The 16,654-nt window shown below is 54.4% G+C and overlaps 1 protein-coding gene across 6 annotated transcripts in view; it reads left to right on the top strand.

Moving 5' to 3' along the window:
* Positions 1 to 16,654, top strand: part of MTUS2 (microtubule associated scaffold protein 2) — a 663,520-nt gene that overhangs the window by 640,388 nt on the left and 6,478 nt on the right. For all 6 annotated transcript variants that reach the window (XM_089304269.1, XM_051834132.3, XM_051834128.3 and 3 more), the window contains 4 exons: positions 946 to 1,160; positions 8,508 to 8,613; positions 11,931 to 12,004; positions 15,316 to 15,414. In XM_089304269.1, coding sequence (XP_089160395.1) covers positions 946 to 1,160; positions 8,508 to 8,613; positions 11,931 to 12,004; positions 15,316 to 15,414 — 494 coding nt within the window. The remainder of the gene's footprint in view (positions 1 to 945; positions 1,161 to 8,507; positions 8,614 to 11,930; positions 12,005 to 15,315; positions 15,415 to 16,654) is intronic.

Genomic DNA, 16,654 nt, shown 5'->3' with positions numbered 1-16,654 from the left:
CCACACTTAGCACAGAAAAAAGAGAGAGAGAGAGAGAGAGAGAGAGCTCCCAGCTCTCCCCAGGTGCCTACCCTGGCCAAGGCTGGACCAGATCAAAGGCAGGAACCAGGAATTCACGCTGCCACCCATGTGGATAGCAGGGACCCAACAGCTTGAGCTACACCTGCTTGCTTTCTCCGTTAGCTGGAAGCTGGAATCAGGAGCCAGTGCAGGGAACTCACAGGACATGGAATTTCTTCTTCTTTCTTCTCTCTTCTCTCTTCTTTCTTCTTTCTTCTTTCTTCTTCATTTATTTACTTGAAAGGCAGAGTTACAGAGAGGCAGAGAGAGCAAGAGCGAGGTCTTCCATCCACTGGTTCATTCCCCAAATGGCTTCAATGGCCAAAGCTGGACCAATCCGAAGCCAGGAGCTTCTTCCAGGTCTCCCGCAGGTGCGGGGGCCCAAGCACTTGGGCCATCTTCCACTGCTTTCCCAGGCCATAGCAGAGAGCTGGATCAGAAGTGGAGCAGCCGGGACTCGAACCAGCGCCCATATGGGGAGCCGGCACTGCAGGCGGTGTCTTTACCTGCTATGCCACAGCGCCGGCCCTGACGTGGATGTTCTAATCAGAGTGATAACCGTGAGCCTAAGTGCACACCCCAAAAGTCTGCATCTTTGACAGCTGCCCCTCTAGGAGCAGCTGTGTGGGCCTGGGTCCACACAGGCCAGCTCTACCCCTTCTGCCACATGGGCGAGACGCTGGGGCTCTCTGGCTCCAGTTTCACCCCCGTATGCAGGGTCTCTGTGAGGATCAAATGCCATGGAGGGGGAAGCCTTTTACACACTGTGCAACTCTGCGAGGTCAGAGGATTGGACCCTGCTCTGGCACTGACCCCGGCGGAGTGCCCGTGGATGTCACAGGCGAGCCCCAGCGTGCTAAGAAAGACCTTGTGCTCTCCCCGCAGCCTTTAGCACAGCCAAGTGTGAGAAACTACAAAAGGAGAAGGAGGACCTGGAGCGGCGGTTCGAGGACGAGGTGCGCCGGCTGGGCTGGCGCCAACAGGCCGAGCTCCAGGAGCTGGAGCAGCGGCTGCAGCTGCAGTTCGAGACGGAGATGGCGCGCCTGCAGGAGGAGCACCACGGCCAGCTGCTGAGGATCCGATGCCAGCACCAGGAGCAGGTCAGTGGGCGGCGCAGGTGATGGAGGAGGCAGGCGGGGGGAGGGGGCAGCCCAGGCCTCATTGCAGGAAGCCCTGCTCAGTAGCAGAGCTCTTCGTCAAGGTCATTCCGTGACCTCAGTCCTTGTTCTCTGCCCTCCTCCCCTTCCCTCCACTCTCTCTGGCCTCCCTTGCTCTCCTCGGAGCCCTGGATGCCCCGGATCAGGAACGCTTTTCCTCCAGGCACTGCCTGCCTGCCCTCAAGGCTTTACTCCAAGGTTTCAGGGAGGTCTTTCTGTATCTTCCTTATCACACTCCCCCCCACCCCCTCCAGTCCCTTGTTGCCTTCTAGCATGTTCCATATTTTACTTGAGGGCTGTCTTTATCGTCATCCTCATGTTCTTTGGGGGCAGAGGTCGATAACGTGTGAACACGCACTGGCACCGCTTTCAACTCCTTCCGTGCCCTGACTCATGAAATCCTCACACTCACCCTTCCAGGTGAGGTCCATTCCTAGCCCCATTTTACAGATGAGAACATCGAGTCCCTGAAGCTAAATACTTTGCCAGGATTCACAGGGCTGCCCTGGGAAAAGCTTTGGTCTCCTTAGCATAGGCCTAAGGGAAGCAGGCAGCTGTAAAGAGTGCTCTTCTCAGCTCAGAAGACCCAAGTTAGTGCTGGGGGGGTGGGGGGCTCGTTATCGTGGACATTTGGGTCACCCTACACCCCGGGGCATCATGACTCACAGGGACACAGGAGAAATTTCAGAGTAACAAGTACTGTTGATGTTATAATAAAAAAAAAAGTCTGACTTGCTTGCATTTCAGTCTATGCAGTAAGCATCTCTGATTAGTCATTCACTTTCTCTAGAGCCCCATGAACACCAGACACACCTGCCTGCTTGAGATCACTTAGAACTGGAGACTGGGGACTAGGAGAGGCTACAGCCGAGGGTACCTGCTGCTGTTAAGATTAGAGACAGAGCCCCCAGCACTGCGCCTCCCGTGCTCTCTACATGTGCATGTTTGCTCCTGCTGCTGTCTGGCTTCACCTGCTTCCTGGAGCCTTTATACCCATGCCGACCTCACACCTGGCACAAACACAAATGTGCTCTTTGTCTCTGGACCCCTGGACTGTCTGTTCCCAATTTTAGGCAGAAGACATGTTTATACCTGTATTTACCAAAAACCTCAGGGCAGAAAGTCTAGTCCAGTCCAGAAGATGCCAGGAGTGGGGAAGGCGGGGTGGGGATGATCTGCTGGCGAGAGGACACGTGGCAGAGGCGCCTCCTGAACCAAGGCTCATGTGGTGGTGCCGCGGAGTTGAGGCCACGTGGTGGCGCCATGGAGTCGAGGCCACTGCCGAGTGGCGCGTGTGCATTGGTGGAGCACAGCCTAGGGCCAGAGAGCCCCAGCAAGATCTCACCTGTGCAGAAGCACCTGCTGGGAGATACGCTCTCACCCCTCCTTTGAGCCTGTTGGGGATTGCAAAAGTGGGAGGGCTTAGAAGGAAAGAAGTCCCGAGGTTCCCATTCGAGAATGAGTCCCGTACTCTGCCTGTGTGCGGTCAGGCGCCACGTGGTGAAATCTGATCAACAGCAGACCCCAGAAATGGCGGCGGTCCCTCCCCTGAGGTGACATCACCCAGTTACATCGAGGCATCTTACTTGGTGTGATTGAGCTCTGTGGTTCTTACGGTGGCAGGATCGCCCAGAGACACAGTTCTTAGGACGCACCCCTGTCATTGAGTCACATGTGACTGCAGTTAAAAGGTGCCCAGTCTCCCGAGGGCTCAGAGTTCCGCTCCTCTTGATCCATTACGTTGGCTAAAGCTGCTCATTTCTTTACTCCTTCCTCTACAGGACACCGGGACAGAGAGCAAGGATTGTAAAAGGATCATAAGATGCTTATTCCATGGGGGGAATTCAGAGGTGCCCAGGAAACTTAAAACAGGACAGGGGGAGGTTTAGGAGTTGAGCACTGACTTCCGGCGATGAGAGAAGTGATGGCGGAAATCGCATCAGGGTGCGTTACACCTGACTGAGCCTCTGCTGTGGACATCCAGGGGTTTGTGGGAGACCGAGGAGTCAGATCTGCGAGTCCTTTGCACTGTGCGCCAGGCGACGCCCCTACCGACCTTCGGAGGGAGGAAGAGGAGGAAACCGCGCTTCGTTGAACGTTCTGATGTCCAGACAGAGATGTGCTCATGGGCTCACAGGGACAGCTGAAATGGAGATGCAGGCAACCTAAGGTTCACTTACTCCAGACTGGACTGCCTCCCTTCCCAGGGTTGGTCGCAGGAGCAGTGACATCTCTGACCTTCTGGAACCTGAAAAATCAGGTGTTCCAGTCTGGCCGCTCCCTGTGACCCGGGGCCCAGGTCAGCAGCAGGGTGGGGGCAGGGTGATGCATCAGTTCTGACTCTCAGGACCTGCTGAGGCTGCAGGCGTCACCCTCCGCTCACACTGGGGCTTGCTCAGGAAGGCAGCCTCCCCTCTGGCTTCGCTGCAGGAGCCCATGATGACAACACCTGCCAGATCTTCCTCTCGCCCAAGGGACAGGGCTGTGTCTCTGTGCGTGGTCCCTGCCCTGGCTACACATTGGGATCACTTGGGAGATGTGGCAAGAGATCGAGGAACTCATGAACGGAATGCAGTTGCTGGCTAGGGCCTGGCCTGGGGCTGCTTTCAAAGCTCCCCAGATGATCCACGTGCAGGTGTGAGCGTCCGGGAGGTACAAGGCCTTGTTCCTGAACCCAGCAGGCGCCCGTTAGGAATCTGAGCAATCCTAAGGTGAGGAGGGGTCTTTCCTTCTTAATGAGACATAAAGAAATGGCAGAACTCCTATTTTAAAAGTATGACGGGGCTGGCGCTGTGACTCAGTGGGTTAAAGCCCTGGCCTAAAGCACCAGCACCCCATATGGGCTCTGGTTCTAGTCCCAGCTGCTCCTCTTCTGATCCAGCTCTCTGCTATGGCCTAGGATAGCAGTAGAAGATGGCCCAAGTCCTTGGGGCCCTGCACCTGTGTGGGAGACCCAGAAGAGGTTCCTGGCTCCTGGCTTTGGATCGGTACAGCCATGGCCATTACAGCCTTCTGGGGAGTGAACCAACGGATGGAAGACCTCTCTCTCTCTCTCTCTCTCTCTCTCTCTCTCTCTCTCTCTGCCTCTCCTCTATGTAACTCTGACTTTCAAATAAATAAAATAAATCTTTAAAAAAATTTTTAAAAAGTATGACGATAAAGGTATTTAACCAAGATCATGCTTGTTCTATATCAAGCTACCTGTTAACAGAAGCCAATTGCCACAACTTCCGTTTCTCAGACCATGCAAAACAGATTTTCCCTGGACTCACACGTGCTTTGTCGTGTTTGCCACAAATACGGTTCCTTGCAGCCCAGCTTCTGTTCCTCCTTTCTGGCTGCCTTTGGCTGTTCCGCAGGCGTGAGCAGCCACAGAGCTGGGTTTCAAGGATCGGTCTTCTCCCGGGTCTGGCCCTGAAGTCACTCCCTCTGCCTCATCCGCTATGAATACATTACATGTCTGGGATGGGGCCAAATAGGAGCATAATCTGGTTTGGGTTGAATGAACATGGAAGAGACAGCGCAGAGCCCAGGCGTCTCCGTCCAAAATGTGCGTCTTCTCCAGGGGGAGCTGTCAGCGCTCCAGGTGGTTGCATTTTGCAGATGGCTACGTGAAGTCGATCCTGCAGCTCCGTTCTGTCCTCCCAGAGGTGGTGGCTATTCCAACCCTTCGCCGCACTGTAACTCAGCCGGGCTGCATGGCAGGCAGCTGTGGGAACGGAGTCCCGTCTCGGCAACAGCTGCCTTCCCAAGCAACAAGGACTGTTTAGTGGGCATCTCAACAGCCTCCTCCGTGGCACGGCCCAGAAAGCTGTCCGGCGGTGGCCCAGCAGGTGTCTAAGGAGCCCCATTCAGGCTTCTAGAAGGAGGAGGAGGATGCCTGGGCCAGTATAAGCTTGCCGGGGGCCATTCACGTCCTAGTGACTTTTGTCTCCGTATAGTGATGGACCCTGCAGAAAATGAACTTGTGTCTCCTGTGCCTTGTTTTGTGTAAGTTCCACCCCCACCGAATGCCTTTTCTGAAGGTTTCAAGGCCTTCTCTGGTCTGCAGTTCTTACTGGCCACTTCCCAAACATGAACTGGTGCTCTGGGAAGAAGCCAGGAGCCGGGGGAGGCGATGTCATAGGGGATTAATGCTGCCACAGGGGAGACTGGCTGACGGCACACAGACCTTCCCCGTGGAGGATGGAGGATGCCTTCTTCAAAACCTTGAAGATGCGGGAAACCTAATGTACCGCAGAGGAAGGAATTATTGCCTTCTAATGTTGGCCCATGGGCTCTCACTGGTTTCCTTCCAAACCTGCTAGAACATTCTTCTCATGCCACGTGGTTTGGGGGTCAGGGGAGACCAGTGTTCCACTCACTAACGGACCCCTGAGAGGGGTTGTGTGTAGATCATGCCCTTACTCATCCTTGATTCCTTAGACAGAATCAGGCCTGCTTCCCAACAAAACAGAAGGGCAGAGACTCCAGCTGCAAACGGATACAGTATCCCCACCTCCCCTGGATTCTTCTCGAACTTGGCCCAAGATTTTCCATGACACAAAACTGCGCCGTACCTCAAATAATGAGTATTTCCACACATGGTGTGTTATGGATGAGTCTACCTGGTATCATGGAGGATTTTTTTTTAATCAGTGATTTATTTTTCCAAAAAATGGAAAGACTTTGGACAAAGATTCTATTTAGACCTCAGACAAACAAGAACGGAACAACTAAATACTGTTGTCGTCTTCCTTTTTTTCAAATTGATTCATAGTTCTGAGACTCACGTGAGAAACAATTTTTTAATACAGAATGGCCAGTAATTAAGAGTGAGTCTGAGGACCTGCACTGTGGTGTAGCAGGTAAAGCTGCCGCCTGCAGTGCCAGCATCCCAGATGGGTGCTGGTTCTAGTCCTGGCTGCTCCACTTCTGATCCAGCTCTCTGCTGTGGCCTGGGAAAGCAGTAGAAAATGGCCCACATCCTTGGGCCCCTGCACCCGTGTGGAAGACCCGGAAGAAGCTTCTGGCTCCTGGCTTCAGAATGGCATAGCTCCGGCTGTTGCAGCCATCTGGGAAGTGAACCAGCAGATGGAAGACCTCTCTCTCTCTCTCTCTCTCTCTGCCTTTGCCTCTCTGTAACTCTGCCTTACAAATAAATAAACAAACCTTAAAAAAAAAAAAAAAAGAGTGAGTCTGTCTTCAGAGTGGCATGCAGCTTTCCTGACTGAGGCTGAGCACTCGTTGGATTTTTTGAATTTTATTCCTGCGTTAGTGGATAAAAGTCACGTGACCTTAGGAGAGAATCAGACTTTTTTTTTTTTTTTTTTTTTTGCATGAAATGATCAGATCCAAAATGGGATTCTGGGATTCTCGCCACTTTGAAATAAGAAGGCCCACGTGTGTATTTCATGGGCAGCTTTCCTTTCTTGCCCCAGATCGAAGGCTGGGCTGGGAGGTGCCCCCAGGGACTCAGCTGAGGTTCTCTCGGCGAGTATCTGTTAGAAGCAGTGGGTTCCTAACTCCCACAGCAGAGAACTTCAAGACCTGGGCACATTTTCTGGTTCCGTGTTTTCCAGCTAGCAGATTTTGACCCATCAGTAGATCATGAAATAAATATAGTGGCTTGTAACTGAAGAACAAGGTAAAATAGAACTGTACAGAAGTGTCAAACCAGATTATTGCAAAGAGGAAGGGTTGGTATCATTGTGTGAAACTTTGGTGTGGAGGGTGCTGGTGTGTGTGTCCCAAGTGACAGTGTACAGGGGTATTTTTTTACAGTGAGTCGTTGACAAAGAATCTGGATAGACGCTGTTGGGGTTTGTCCAGCAGAGGTTTGCTGTCATAGGGAAAAGCACCCCCCAAGTCACGCCTTTGAATATGAGCAAAATGATGGGCGCGATAATAAAACACAGAACCTGGTCGGCAGGAGGGTGGGTGGAGGGAGTGGCTGGAGGAATCAGGAAGTGTGAGAACCAAGCCCTGGACTGGCTGTGTGATGTGTGAGAGAGGCCCTGGAAGTGCAGCGGCAGCCCCGCCCAGAGGCCCCGCCCAGGAGCTGCTCCAGAGGCCCCGCCCAGGGGCAGCTCCCAGAGGCCCCGCCCAGGAGCTGCTCCAGAGGCCCCGGCCAGGGGCAGCGCCCCGTGACCACCCCCCGCCCTGCCCAGGAGCAACTCCCCATGCCCGTGAACACCACCACCACCACCACCGCCCAGGAACAGCTCCCCTGACCCCCGCCAGAGGTCCAAATTGCAGTCAGGGAGGAACTGTGTGCAGCTGGCACAGGCAGGCTGCCGTCGTTTCCCTAGTGCTGGGAAGAGGACCCTCAGGTTCTGCTTGTTGCTGTTGGTGGGGGAGGCAACAGTGTTACTTATTTTTTAGTTTTTGCTTATTTGAGAGGCAGAGAGAGCGCTTCGGTGCGCCGGTGTTCTCCCTAAAACCCAGGATCTGGAAACCCAATCTGGATCTCTCGTGGTGCTGGCTCAATCACTTGAGCCATTCCTGCTGCCTGCCACCCTCCCCCCTGCCCCGCCTGGATCTGCATTAACGTGAAGCTGTCATTAGGAGCAGTGCTGAGAATTGAACCTGGGTACTCTCACATGCAAGGGGGCTGCCTTAATCCCTAAGCTAGATCCGCACACTGTTGCATTTGAGAGAGCTTCCTCTTTGGGGTCAGACAGACCTGCGACCCCTGCCAGCTCTGGGGTTTACTAGCTCTTGGAAAAAGCATTTCAAATCTCTCTAAGCTTCAGTTTTCTCATCTGTAAAATGGGCACACCTCATAAGTGTGCTCTGAGAGTTAAGTGGAGTAAGGTATAACAGGTGGCTTCACAGAGGCCAGTTTTCCCGGGACATGTGTGCTGTGGACCCTGCCGCTGCTGGGGGACACGGAACAGACCACCTCGTAGGAAGGACCCTTTTCCTTCTCCATCACTGCCTCATGGAGCGATTGGCACAAGGAGAAGGAATGGGAGGGAGAGGAAAACGGTCCAGGGCCCAGGAACAGGGCTCCCCACGGGTGCCTCAGCAGCCACCACCCTCCTGGAACCCCATCCTCCTGCAAAGAGCCAGGTGGTAGCAGTGACTTCAGTGATGCTGGGACTGCCTTGTCCCCAGCTGATCCTGCCCCTCCTGGCTGGGCAGTGGGCTGAGGGTGACCGGCGTCTCAGCAGAAAGACCTGCCCTTGACACTTGGGCCACTAACATTTCCCTCCCGTTGCATTGCCTTCTGTTCCCCGAGCGGCAAGGCTGTGGCTCACACCCGCTCCCAAACTCTCTGCAGAACCAGTAACTGTGGCTCCCCCTCAGGTGGAGGACATCACCGCCAGCCACGAGGCCGCTCTCCTGGAGATGGAAAGTAACCACACTGTGGCCATCGCCATCCTGCAAGATGACCACGACCACAAAGTGCAAGGTACCCACTGCCAGCCTGGTGCCCAGTGGGTGGGGCGGGGGCGGAGCTTCCAGGCCCAGCCTTTCCCGCTGCAGGGACAAGGAGCTCTGTTCCTCCTGTGCACCCCTTCCTTCCTGGTGCATCCTGGGGTCGGTTGCCCTGCAAGGAAGGAATAGAAGCCAAGGATTCAGGTCATGGGTTCTTCCCTCCCAAGCAGTCACACTCAACCTTGCCTGAATATTAGGATCATCTTGGTGGGGCGCAGAACCCAAAGGTCAACTCCAGCCACGTCCCACCCTCAGGGTGTGGGCATGGTTGGTTGGAGCTACAGCCCAGGCGTCACGTTAGGACTGGTTAAAGCTCCTTGGGACAAGGATGTGGAGCCAAGCTTGAGACAACTCTTCCGAAGTAGACCTAGACATCGTGGGCGTGACCCTGTTTGCTGGGCTCATAAAAGTGACAGGAGCGCCCAGCGTGGCTGCGCCTGTCTCACATGCGTGTTTGTCTCAGGTCATGGCAGCACCTCCAGTGTGCACAGCCCCTGCTCCGGGACCACACTCGCCACCAGTGCAAGTTGAGTCTCTGGTTGGCCTTCTAGTAACTTTGCGGTCTCTTTGCATCCTTGGGGTTTTATGAGGGCCACAGCAGCATAAGCAAGTTCCAGTGTGAGGTTTCCCACTGTGAAAAAAGCAGAATGTGTTCCCATGCATTTCCATGCATATGGACAATTTACTTCTCAATTTCTCCTTACTTCTGCCCCCAGTCAGCGGCTGTTCATGGATGCGCTTGTCTCCATCTAAGCCCAGCCCCACTGCCCCTAGGAGTGGGTGGTGTGTGCAAAAGTCCATTCTGGAGGCAAGGGCAGCCGTTTCCCAAGAACTGGTTGAGTGCATTACCTGTGTCCTATTAGGGTATCTCACACAGAGACTTCTAGTCCCCACTCTCACCTGCACATTGGAGCCAGGTGAAGTGTTTTGTTTTTTTTTTGAATACTGATGTGCAAGTCCCCTTTATGGATTTCAGATTACTTGCTCTGGGGTACAATCAAGTCATCAAGTTTTTTTTTAAAGATTATTTATTTATTTATTTATTTGAGAGGTAGAGTTACAGACAGTGAGAGGGAGAGACAGAGAGAAAGGTCTTCCTTCCATTGGTTTACTCTCCAAATGGCTGCAACAGCTGGATCCAAAGCCAGGAGCCAGGTGCTTCTCCCTGGTCTCCCACGTAGGTGCAGGGGCCCAAGGACTTGGGCCATCTTCTACTGCTTTCCCGGGCCATAGCAGAGAGCTGGATTGGAAGAGGAGCAACTGGGACTAGAACCGGCGCTCATATGGGATGCCGGCCCTGCATCAGGATTTTTTTTTTAAACACCCTAGGATCTAGATGATTCTAACATACAACAAAAGGTGAGAAACATGATCTTTCATATTTATTTATCTGAGAGACATCCAGCAATGCTCACAATGGCCTGGGGTGGGCCAGGCCACTGCTGGGAGCCAGGAACACCATGGAGGTCTCCCACATGAGTGACGGGAACCCACACGCCTGGAGCATCACTGTTGCCTCCCAGAGGCCGCATCACAAGGAGGCTGGAGTCAGCAGTGGAGGGGAGGATGAAACCCGTACACTCCGAAGTGGGGTGCAGTCAGCTCGGGCAGGATCCTCACCACCAGGCCACGTGCCCGACCCCCGGGCAGCTTTTATTTCTAGTTACGTATTTGACCCCGGCCCCCGCCCATGCCTAGCCCGATTAGACTTTGGGTCTGTGGGTTCTCAGAGTGTGGCTGAGGCCACCAGGGTGAAACCACAGTGCTGGCCTGGCCGCCTCATCCGTGCTCCAGCCACTCTGCTGAACATGTAAGCCGCTTCTGATGCCCGAGCCAACGGGCTGCTGGGCATGGTGGTGTGGTGGTGTGGTCATGGGGCATGAGAGAGTGAACCTGGGAGGGGAGGGATATGGGAACTGAACCCTCACTGCACAGGCGGTTTATGTTAGGAAAAGGGCAGAGAATCTGCGGGTGCCTGAGGGAAGGCTCTGAGTTGGCCATGATGGTGGAACAGTAGGGATAGGGGTGTGTGTGTGTGTGTATGTGTGTGTAGGGTTTGTGTATGTGGTATGTAGATCATGTGGGGTATGTGTGTTGTGTGGTATGGGTAGTGTGCCTGTGATGTGTATGGTATGTGGGGGGTGTGATGTGTATGGTATATGTGTGGCATGTGTGTGATGTATGTTCATATATGTGTGGTATATGTGGTATTAGATGTGTGTATATGTGTGCTGTGTGTTTGTGTATGTGGCATGTGCATAATGTGTGCGTGTACCTGTGGTGTATGGATATGTGTGAAATGTGGGTAGGCATTTATGTGCACTGTGCATAAACAAAGTGTGTGTATGTGTGTTTTGTGTGGTGTGTGCAGTCTATGTGCAGTGTGTGTGATGTGTATATCTGTGATGTGTCTGTGGTGGGCATACCTGTGTGATATGTGGATGGTCTGTATGTATCTGGTGTATAGATGTGTCTGTGTGTAGTGTGTGTTGTATTTGTGTCTGTGTATAGTGTGTGTGTCTGTGTGTAGTATGTGTATCTGTGTGTATACGTTATGTGTGTATAGTGTGTCTTTTGTGTTTTGTGTGTGTGGTGTCTGTGCGTGGTATGGATGTGTCTGTATGTGATGTATGTATCTGTGGTGTATGTATTCTGTGTGTGGTTTGTGATGTGTGTGCTGTGTATGTGTGGTGTATTCTGTGTCTGTGTGTGGTGTCTGTGTATGTGATTTGTAGTGTGTGTATGTGGTATGTATCTTTGTGTGTTGTGTCTGTGTGTGGTGTGCATATCTGTGGGTTTTGTGGTATATGTGTATCTGTGTGTCTTTGTGTGTTGTCTGTGTGTGGTATGTGTATCTGTGAGTTGTGTAGTATATGTGTGTTTGTTTGCAGTGTGTCTGCAGTGTGTGTCTGCTATCTGTGGGTTGTGTGGTACATGTGTGTCTGTAGTGTGTGTGTATATCTGCAGCACTGTGTATGGTGTATGCTGTCTGCAGATTGTGCGGTATATGTGTGTGTTTGTAGTGTGTGTGTGTGTGTGTGTGTCCGCAGTGTGTCTGTGTGTTCTGTTTCCCTGCCTCTTCTCTCTCTCCTTCTCTCTCCCTCTCCTCTGCTCCGTTTTTCTTTCTCCTGTATAACAAGCTGGCCACCACTTCCAATTTCCAACTGGTAGAGTTTCTGTAGGCTTGAGTTTCTTGATTCAGGACCCTGAAGGTTCTCAGTCCGCCGACAGAGTCCGGCTTTGTCTCGCCCAGAAGAAAGACTGACTGAGCATTTGGTGTCTTCTCTGCAGAGCTGATGTCTGCCCACGAGCTGGAGAAGAAGGAGTTGGAGGAAAATTTTGAAAAGCTGCGGCTGTCATTGCAGGTTAGCGTCCCCCCATCCTCTCCCCTGAGCCCGGGTGACGGCAGATCCCCAGCCCCCTGCGCAGCCGTTTTGCTCTGGGTGCTGATCTGGACAAGCCTGGGAGGCAGAGGTGAGAACTCCTCCCCACCCGGGAGCAGTCTGCTGTCTGCGACACAGACACGGTGACACAAGGTGACTCACCTGCCCCAGATGAATGATACGGTGCTGAGCGGGGCAGAGCCTCAGAGGGCCGGCTGTGCACCTGCAGTGGTCGGAGCGACTGAGCCGTGTTTGAAGAAGGGAAGGATGTGGAGCAGAGAACATTCAGGCGGGGCTGAGGGCAGAGGTCCCAGAACAGACTAGGAGTTGCAGAACGGACTTTGGTCACCTGCATGGGGGGTGGGATGAGAAAACGCTCTGTGCTTCAGGGGCACCTGAAGGAAACGGTGGTCTCAGGCGGTAGAGGAGGGCCTGCCTCCCTGCTGGCCTCTGAAGGGAGGGGCAGCACCTCCCCCGGGCCCTCCCAGGCCCCTGCCTTCTGTGCAGAGCACGGCCCAGGCCCCAGGACAGAGGAGCCTGGGAAGGCAGCCCCGCCTCTATTTCCCAGAGCAGAAGTTCTGGTCACAACGAGAGTCTTTTTTTAAATATTGGGGACGTTCACCACTGGACATTGTGAACGATGATTCCCACATGAGGGTATTTCAGAAAGTTCAAGGAAAATGGAAGTAAAAGGTAGGTTTATTTTGCTGTGAACCACATCTGAGATCCATGCATCGTTTTTTCATAATGTGCCTTTTCCTTGGCCTTTTCTGGAAACCTGTTGCACTGTCAAATATGAGAACAGGCAGGAATTTTACTTCTTTCGTGGCGCACTGTCCCCTGGCATTGTGCATTCCCAGAGCCTGCCCTGTCCAGGAAAGGACCCCTGGCTGGAGGGATACCTGGTGCTACAGCTACCAACTGCACCTGCTGCATGTCTGAAAATAGGCCACTTGCGGCCCTGGCCCACCACCATGCCGTCCACGCATGGCCAGGCCTGCAATGCCCCAGGACCACCCTCTGCAAATCAACCCCAAGCTACCTTCCTTGCGCGTGCACCCACGTCTGGCACCAAACACCGCCCAGCCCCTGACCCAGGAACGTGGTAGCCCCACAGTGATGTAACAGAAACTCCACCCATGCCCGAACCAAAAGAAGCCAGAGTCTTGTTCCTTTCTGAGGCTGCACTATGCCGTGAGCCCCCCACGTTGCCGTGAGCTCTGCCTGCAGCAGAATACACCTGCACTGAAAGTTATTTGGTGCAAGGACGGTGGATCTGCACAAGCCAGCTTCCCCAGGCTCCTGGCAGCTGGAGGAACCCATGTGGTGCTTAGAGATTGAACCGTTGACCTTAAATCCCTACAGTGCCTCCTGTTGGAGATCTTAGGCAGGTAGGTAACCCCTGTACGCCTCAGTTTGCTCATCTTTAAATGAGGATAGCTCAAAGGGTGAGCAGATTAAGGGGAATCATGAATGAAAGGCATACAGGTGATGGCTGTTGCTAATTAATAGAGCCTCTGGGGTTTTTCTGGTTGTTTGTACTATCACCATCCTCATCCTCATCCTCACCATCATCGTGCCGCTCATGGACTGCTGAGAGGCCCCCGCTGGCCGAGGCTGCCAGCTGGATCTCTGTGCCTCTTAGTCTGACAAGTAGAAAACGAGCCTGTTCTGATGGCCACAGCACTGTCCTGTGCCCTGTGACTGCTCTGAGCGACTCTGTTTGGATAGCAGTGAACGAAGCGAGAAGACTCAGCTTGGTGCCATGGATCCACTGTGGGCAGTGGAGGCCTGCTGAGATTTCCTTGTCTGCTTTTTAATGCAGGGGAAGAGACTCAAAGTCTTCCTCAGACAGCACTGATGAGGTCGGGCGTAGGAGCCACGCAGGACACGGTTGAGTGCATGGCCACGTTCGGAACGTGGCTGCAGCCTCACCGGGGCCGTGATTTCCACGCGCCAATGCTGTTGTGTTTAATGGCACTGTGGGGACTTTTATTTCTTAAAACTGAAATGGAAGTAGTTAGAAGGTGGAGGAGGAGCGGGGGAGGAGGAGCCGGCCCTGGGGGGTTTGCAGAGTTCTCTGCCAGAAAGCGGTGCAGCCAGGCTTCGTAACGCCAGTGCTGCCATGTGGAGTCCCAGAAGTCACAGCGCCCTCTCCTGCTCTTCCGTGGGATGAGGCGCGCGGTTCCTGGGGTCCCCCAGCCCCTGTGTGTGACGGAGATGGTGGTGGTGGGTGGGGAAGCCGGGGCCTTGTGGCGTACATGAAGCATGTGGGAGTGACGCTTTCCCTGGGCGTCAGGGGAAGTCATTGTGGAGCATCCTTTGCCTGCCAGGTGATGCAAGTCCTGGCTGCGGTTGAGGGGAGGGCTCAGCACAGCTCTGTCTGCCCTGAGCTGGGGACGGGGCTCAGGGTCGGGGTCTGGGCAGGTGCACCTTCAGCCCTTTAACCTCATGTACGGGGCTGCCCTGTTGCTGGCACCAGCAGGCAGAGGGTCTGACAGGGAGGATGGGACCGTGGCTTGGCTCCTATTGGGGATTTGTCACCAGCCCTGAAGCTAGAGGAAGCTGGCAGAGGGAGGCAGAGCCAACCGGAAGTGCTGGGGTGTGGGAACCAAGACTGGAGAGGGGAGACCACCTCAGAGGCTAAACAGAAGAGTGTGCATGGCACCCAAGGGCACTGGGGGGTCTAGTGAGGGTCACTGGGGTCAGGTTTTCCTGTTCATTGGAAAGAGGAGCCCGGATGCAGCTTGGGGCCAGCAGAGCATCGCGCAGTGCTGGGCTGGGAAAGAGCCAGCAGGGGGCCTGAGCCCAGGGAGGGGAGGGGACCCCGGGGTCAATCCCAGCTTCCTGGGACACGAAGGAGGCAGGATTTGATCACTGGCTCCTAACTGGGGAGGGATCCCCAGGCAGAGAAAGGAGCAGGACGGGGAGAAGATTCCTTGCTGAGAGCTGGTTTTCCTTGCCCCTGAGTAGCTGCGGTTCTGCAGTCAGGGCTGATGCTCCTGGGCTGGCCAGCTCCGTCCTGATTGTCTGCATCGCTCAGCTGGGCCTAAGAATTCCCCCATCAGCACTTCTATGTCTGCTCTGGACACCGCACCAAGGAGGGGCCAGCTAGGGTGTGTTGGGGGCATCTCTCCCCACCACGCAGATGGGGACCCCCCACCATGACCCATGGGAGACCCTCTCTCTGAAGAGCCCCAGGGCGAGCTGGCTGGCCCTGACACCCCAGCTGCCCAGGCGGGGCCGGGTGTGCACAGAGGCCCCCATCGGGCACCTCATGGCATTCCTTGCAGGACCAGGTGGACACGCTGACCTTCCAGAGCCAGTCCCTGCGAGACCGTGCCCGGCGCTTCGAGGAGGCTCTGAGGAAAAACACGGAGCAGCAGCTGGAGGTATTCCAGGTTCCCCCGGCCTCCCAGCCCCACTGTGGCCAGGGCCTCCTCAGCCCTAGACAGCTGGCCACGCCCTCCCCACACAACTGCTGTCACCACTTGTGCCCAGGACACACCAAAGCTGTGGCTTCTCCCGCTACCCCAGACCCCTGAGCTCCTGGCCTAAGCAGAGTCTGGAAGGTTCGCCATGGCCTCAGCTGCCTCCATCCCACTCCCTCCCAGCTTCCCTTAAAGCTGCTCAGGGCAGCAGCGGCACTGGCTTCAGCGTGATTTGTGGTTGGAGGGGTTTCTTCCATTAAAGCTGGCAAAAAGTCCTTCCCCTAGTGCCAGGTTGCTGGGTAAAACACATGACCCCCAGGTCAACTTGAAATACAGATAAGTGAGTTTTCGAGGATAAGTATATGCCAGGCGATACTTATACTAAAGTTTCTTATCTGAAATTCACAGATAATGAGAGGTCCCGTGCTTGTATTTGCTACATCTGGCAACCCTGCCGCACCAAGTCTTTCTCTAAAATGACTTTTCTGCTTTCTTAACTACCTTGCTCATGTCCTATGCATGGGGCAGGGTCTTTCTACTGGCATGAGGGGGCTGGGGGGTCCTGCAAGATCACTCGCTCCCTGGTGAATCAAGCGTCTGGGTGGGTGTTACTCTTGCATCTTCTTGATTTTTTATTTATGTAAGAAGGAGAGAAACAGGCAGAGCTCCTGGCCAACTAGTTCATTCCCCAAATGCCCGCAGTGGCCAAAGCTGAGAGCTGAGAACTCAAGCCAAGTCTCCCACGCTGGCGGCTCCCCCTCTCTCCCTCTCTCCCCCTCTCCCTCTCTCTCCCTCCCTCCCTCCCTCCCTCCCCTCTTCCTTGGTGTTGCAGCTGCCCATTGGGAAGCTTGCTAGTGATGGCCAGATTTACCCAGATTCAAAATGTGAGCTTCTGCCTGGACGTGAAGTGTGGCGGCAGAGTGACTAAGCAAATGCATCCTGTTCTCCTGCAGATGGGTAGGATCTTAGTAGCTGAGTGACGCCCATCCCATGGTGGGTGCACTGGCAATTTGTTCCCGGGACTGGGAGGAAACGGCTCATTCGTTAGCCAGGATCGTCCGCTTCCCATGGGAGAGCCGACAGTGACCGCTGGGCGTGACCCCTTATTGGTCGTCGGCGGCACTGGGCCCTCCCCAGACCTGCAGACGCACGGTGTGGGTTAGTACTGGGCTTTGCCAGGACCCGGCATGCAGCTCGTTGC

The sequence above is a fragment of the Oryctolagus cuniculus genome, chromosome 9 (genome assembly GCF_051225735.1).
Source record: "Oryctolagus cuniculus isolate XC-2025 breed Fujian yellow rabbit chromosome 9, ASM5122573v1, whole genome shotgun sequence".
In the NCBI taxonomy this organism is placed as follows: domain Eukaryota; kingdom Metazoa; phylum Chordata; class Mammalia; order Lagomorpha; family Leporidae; genus Oryctolagus; species Oryctolagus cuniculus.
The sequence above is the reverse complement of the archived record's forward strand: the minus strand, read 5'-3'. Positions and strand labels throughout refer to the sequence as shown.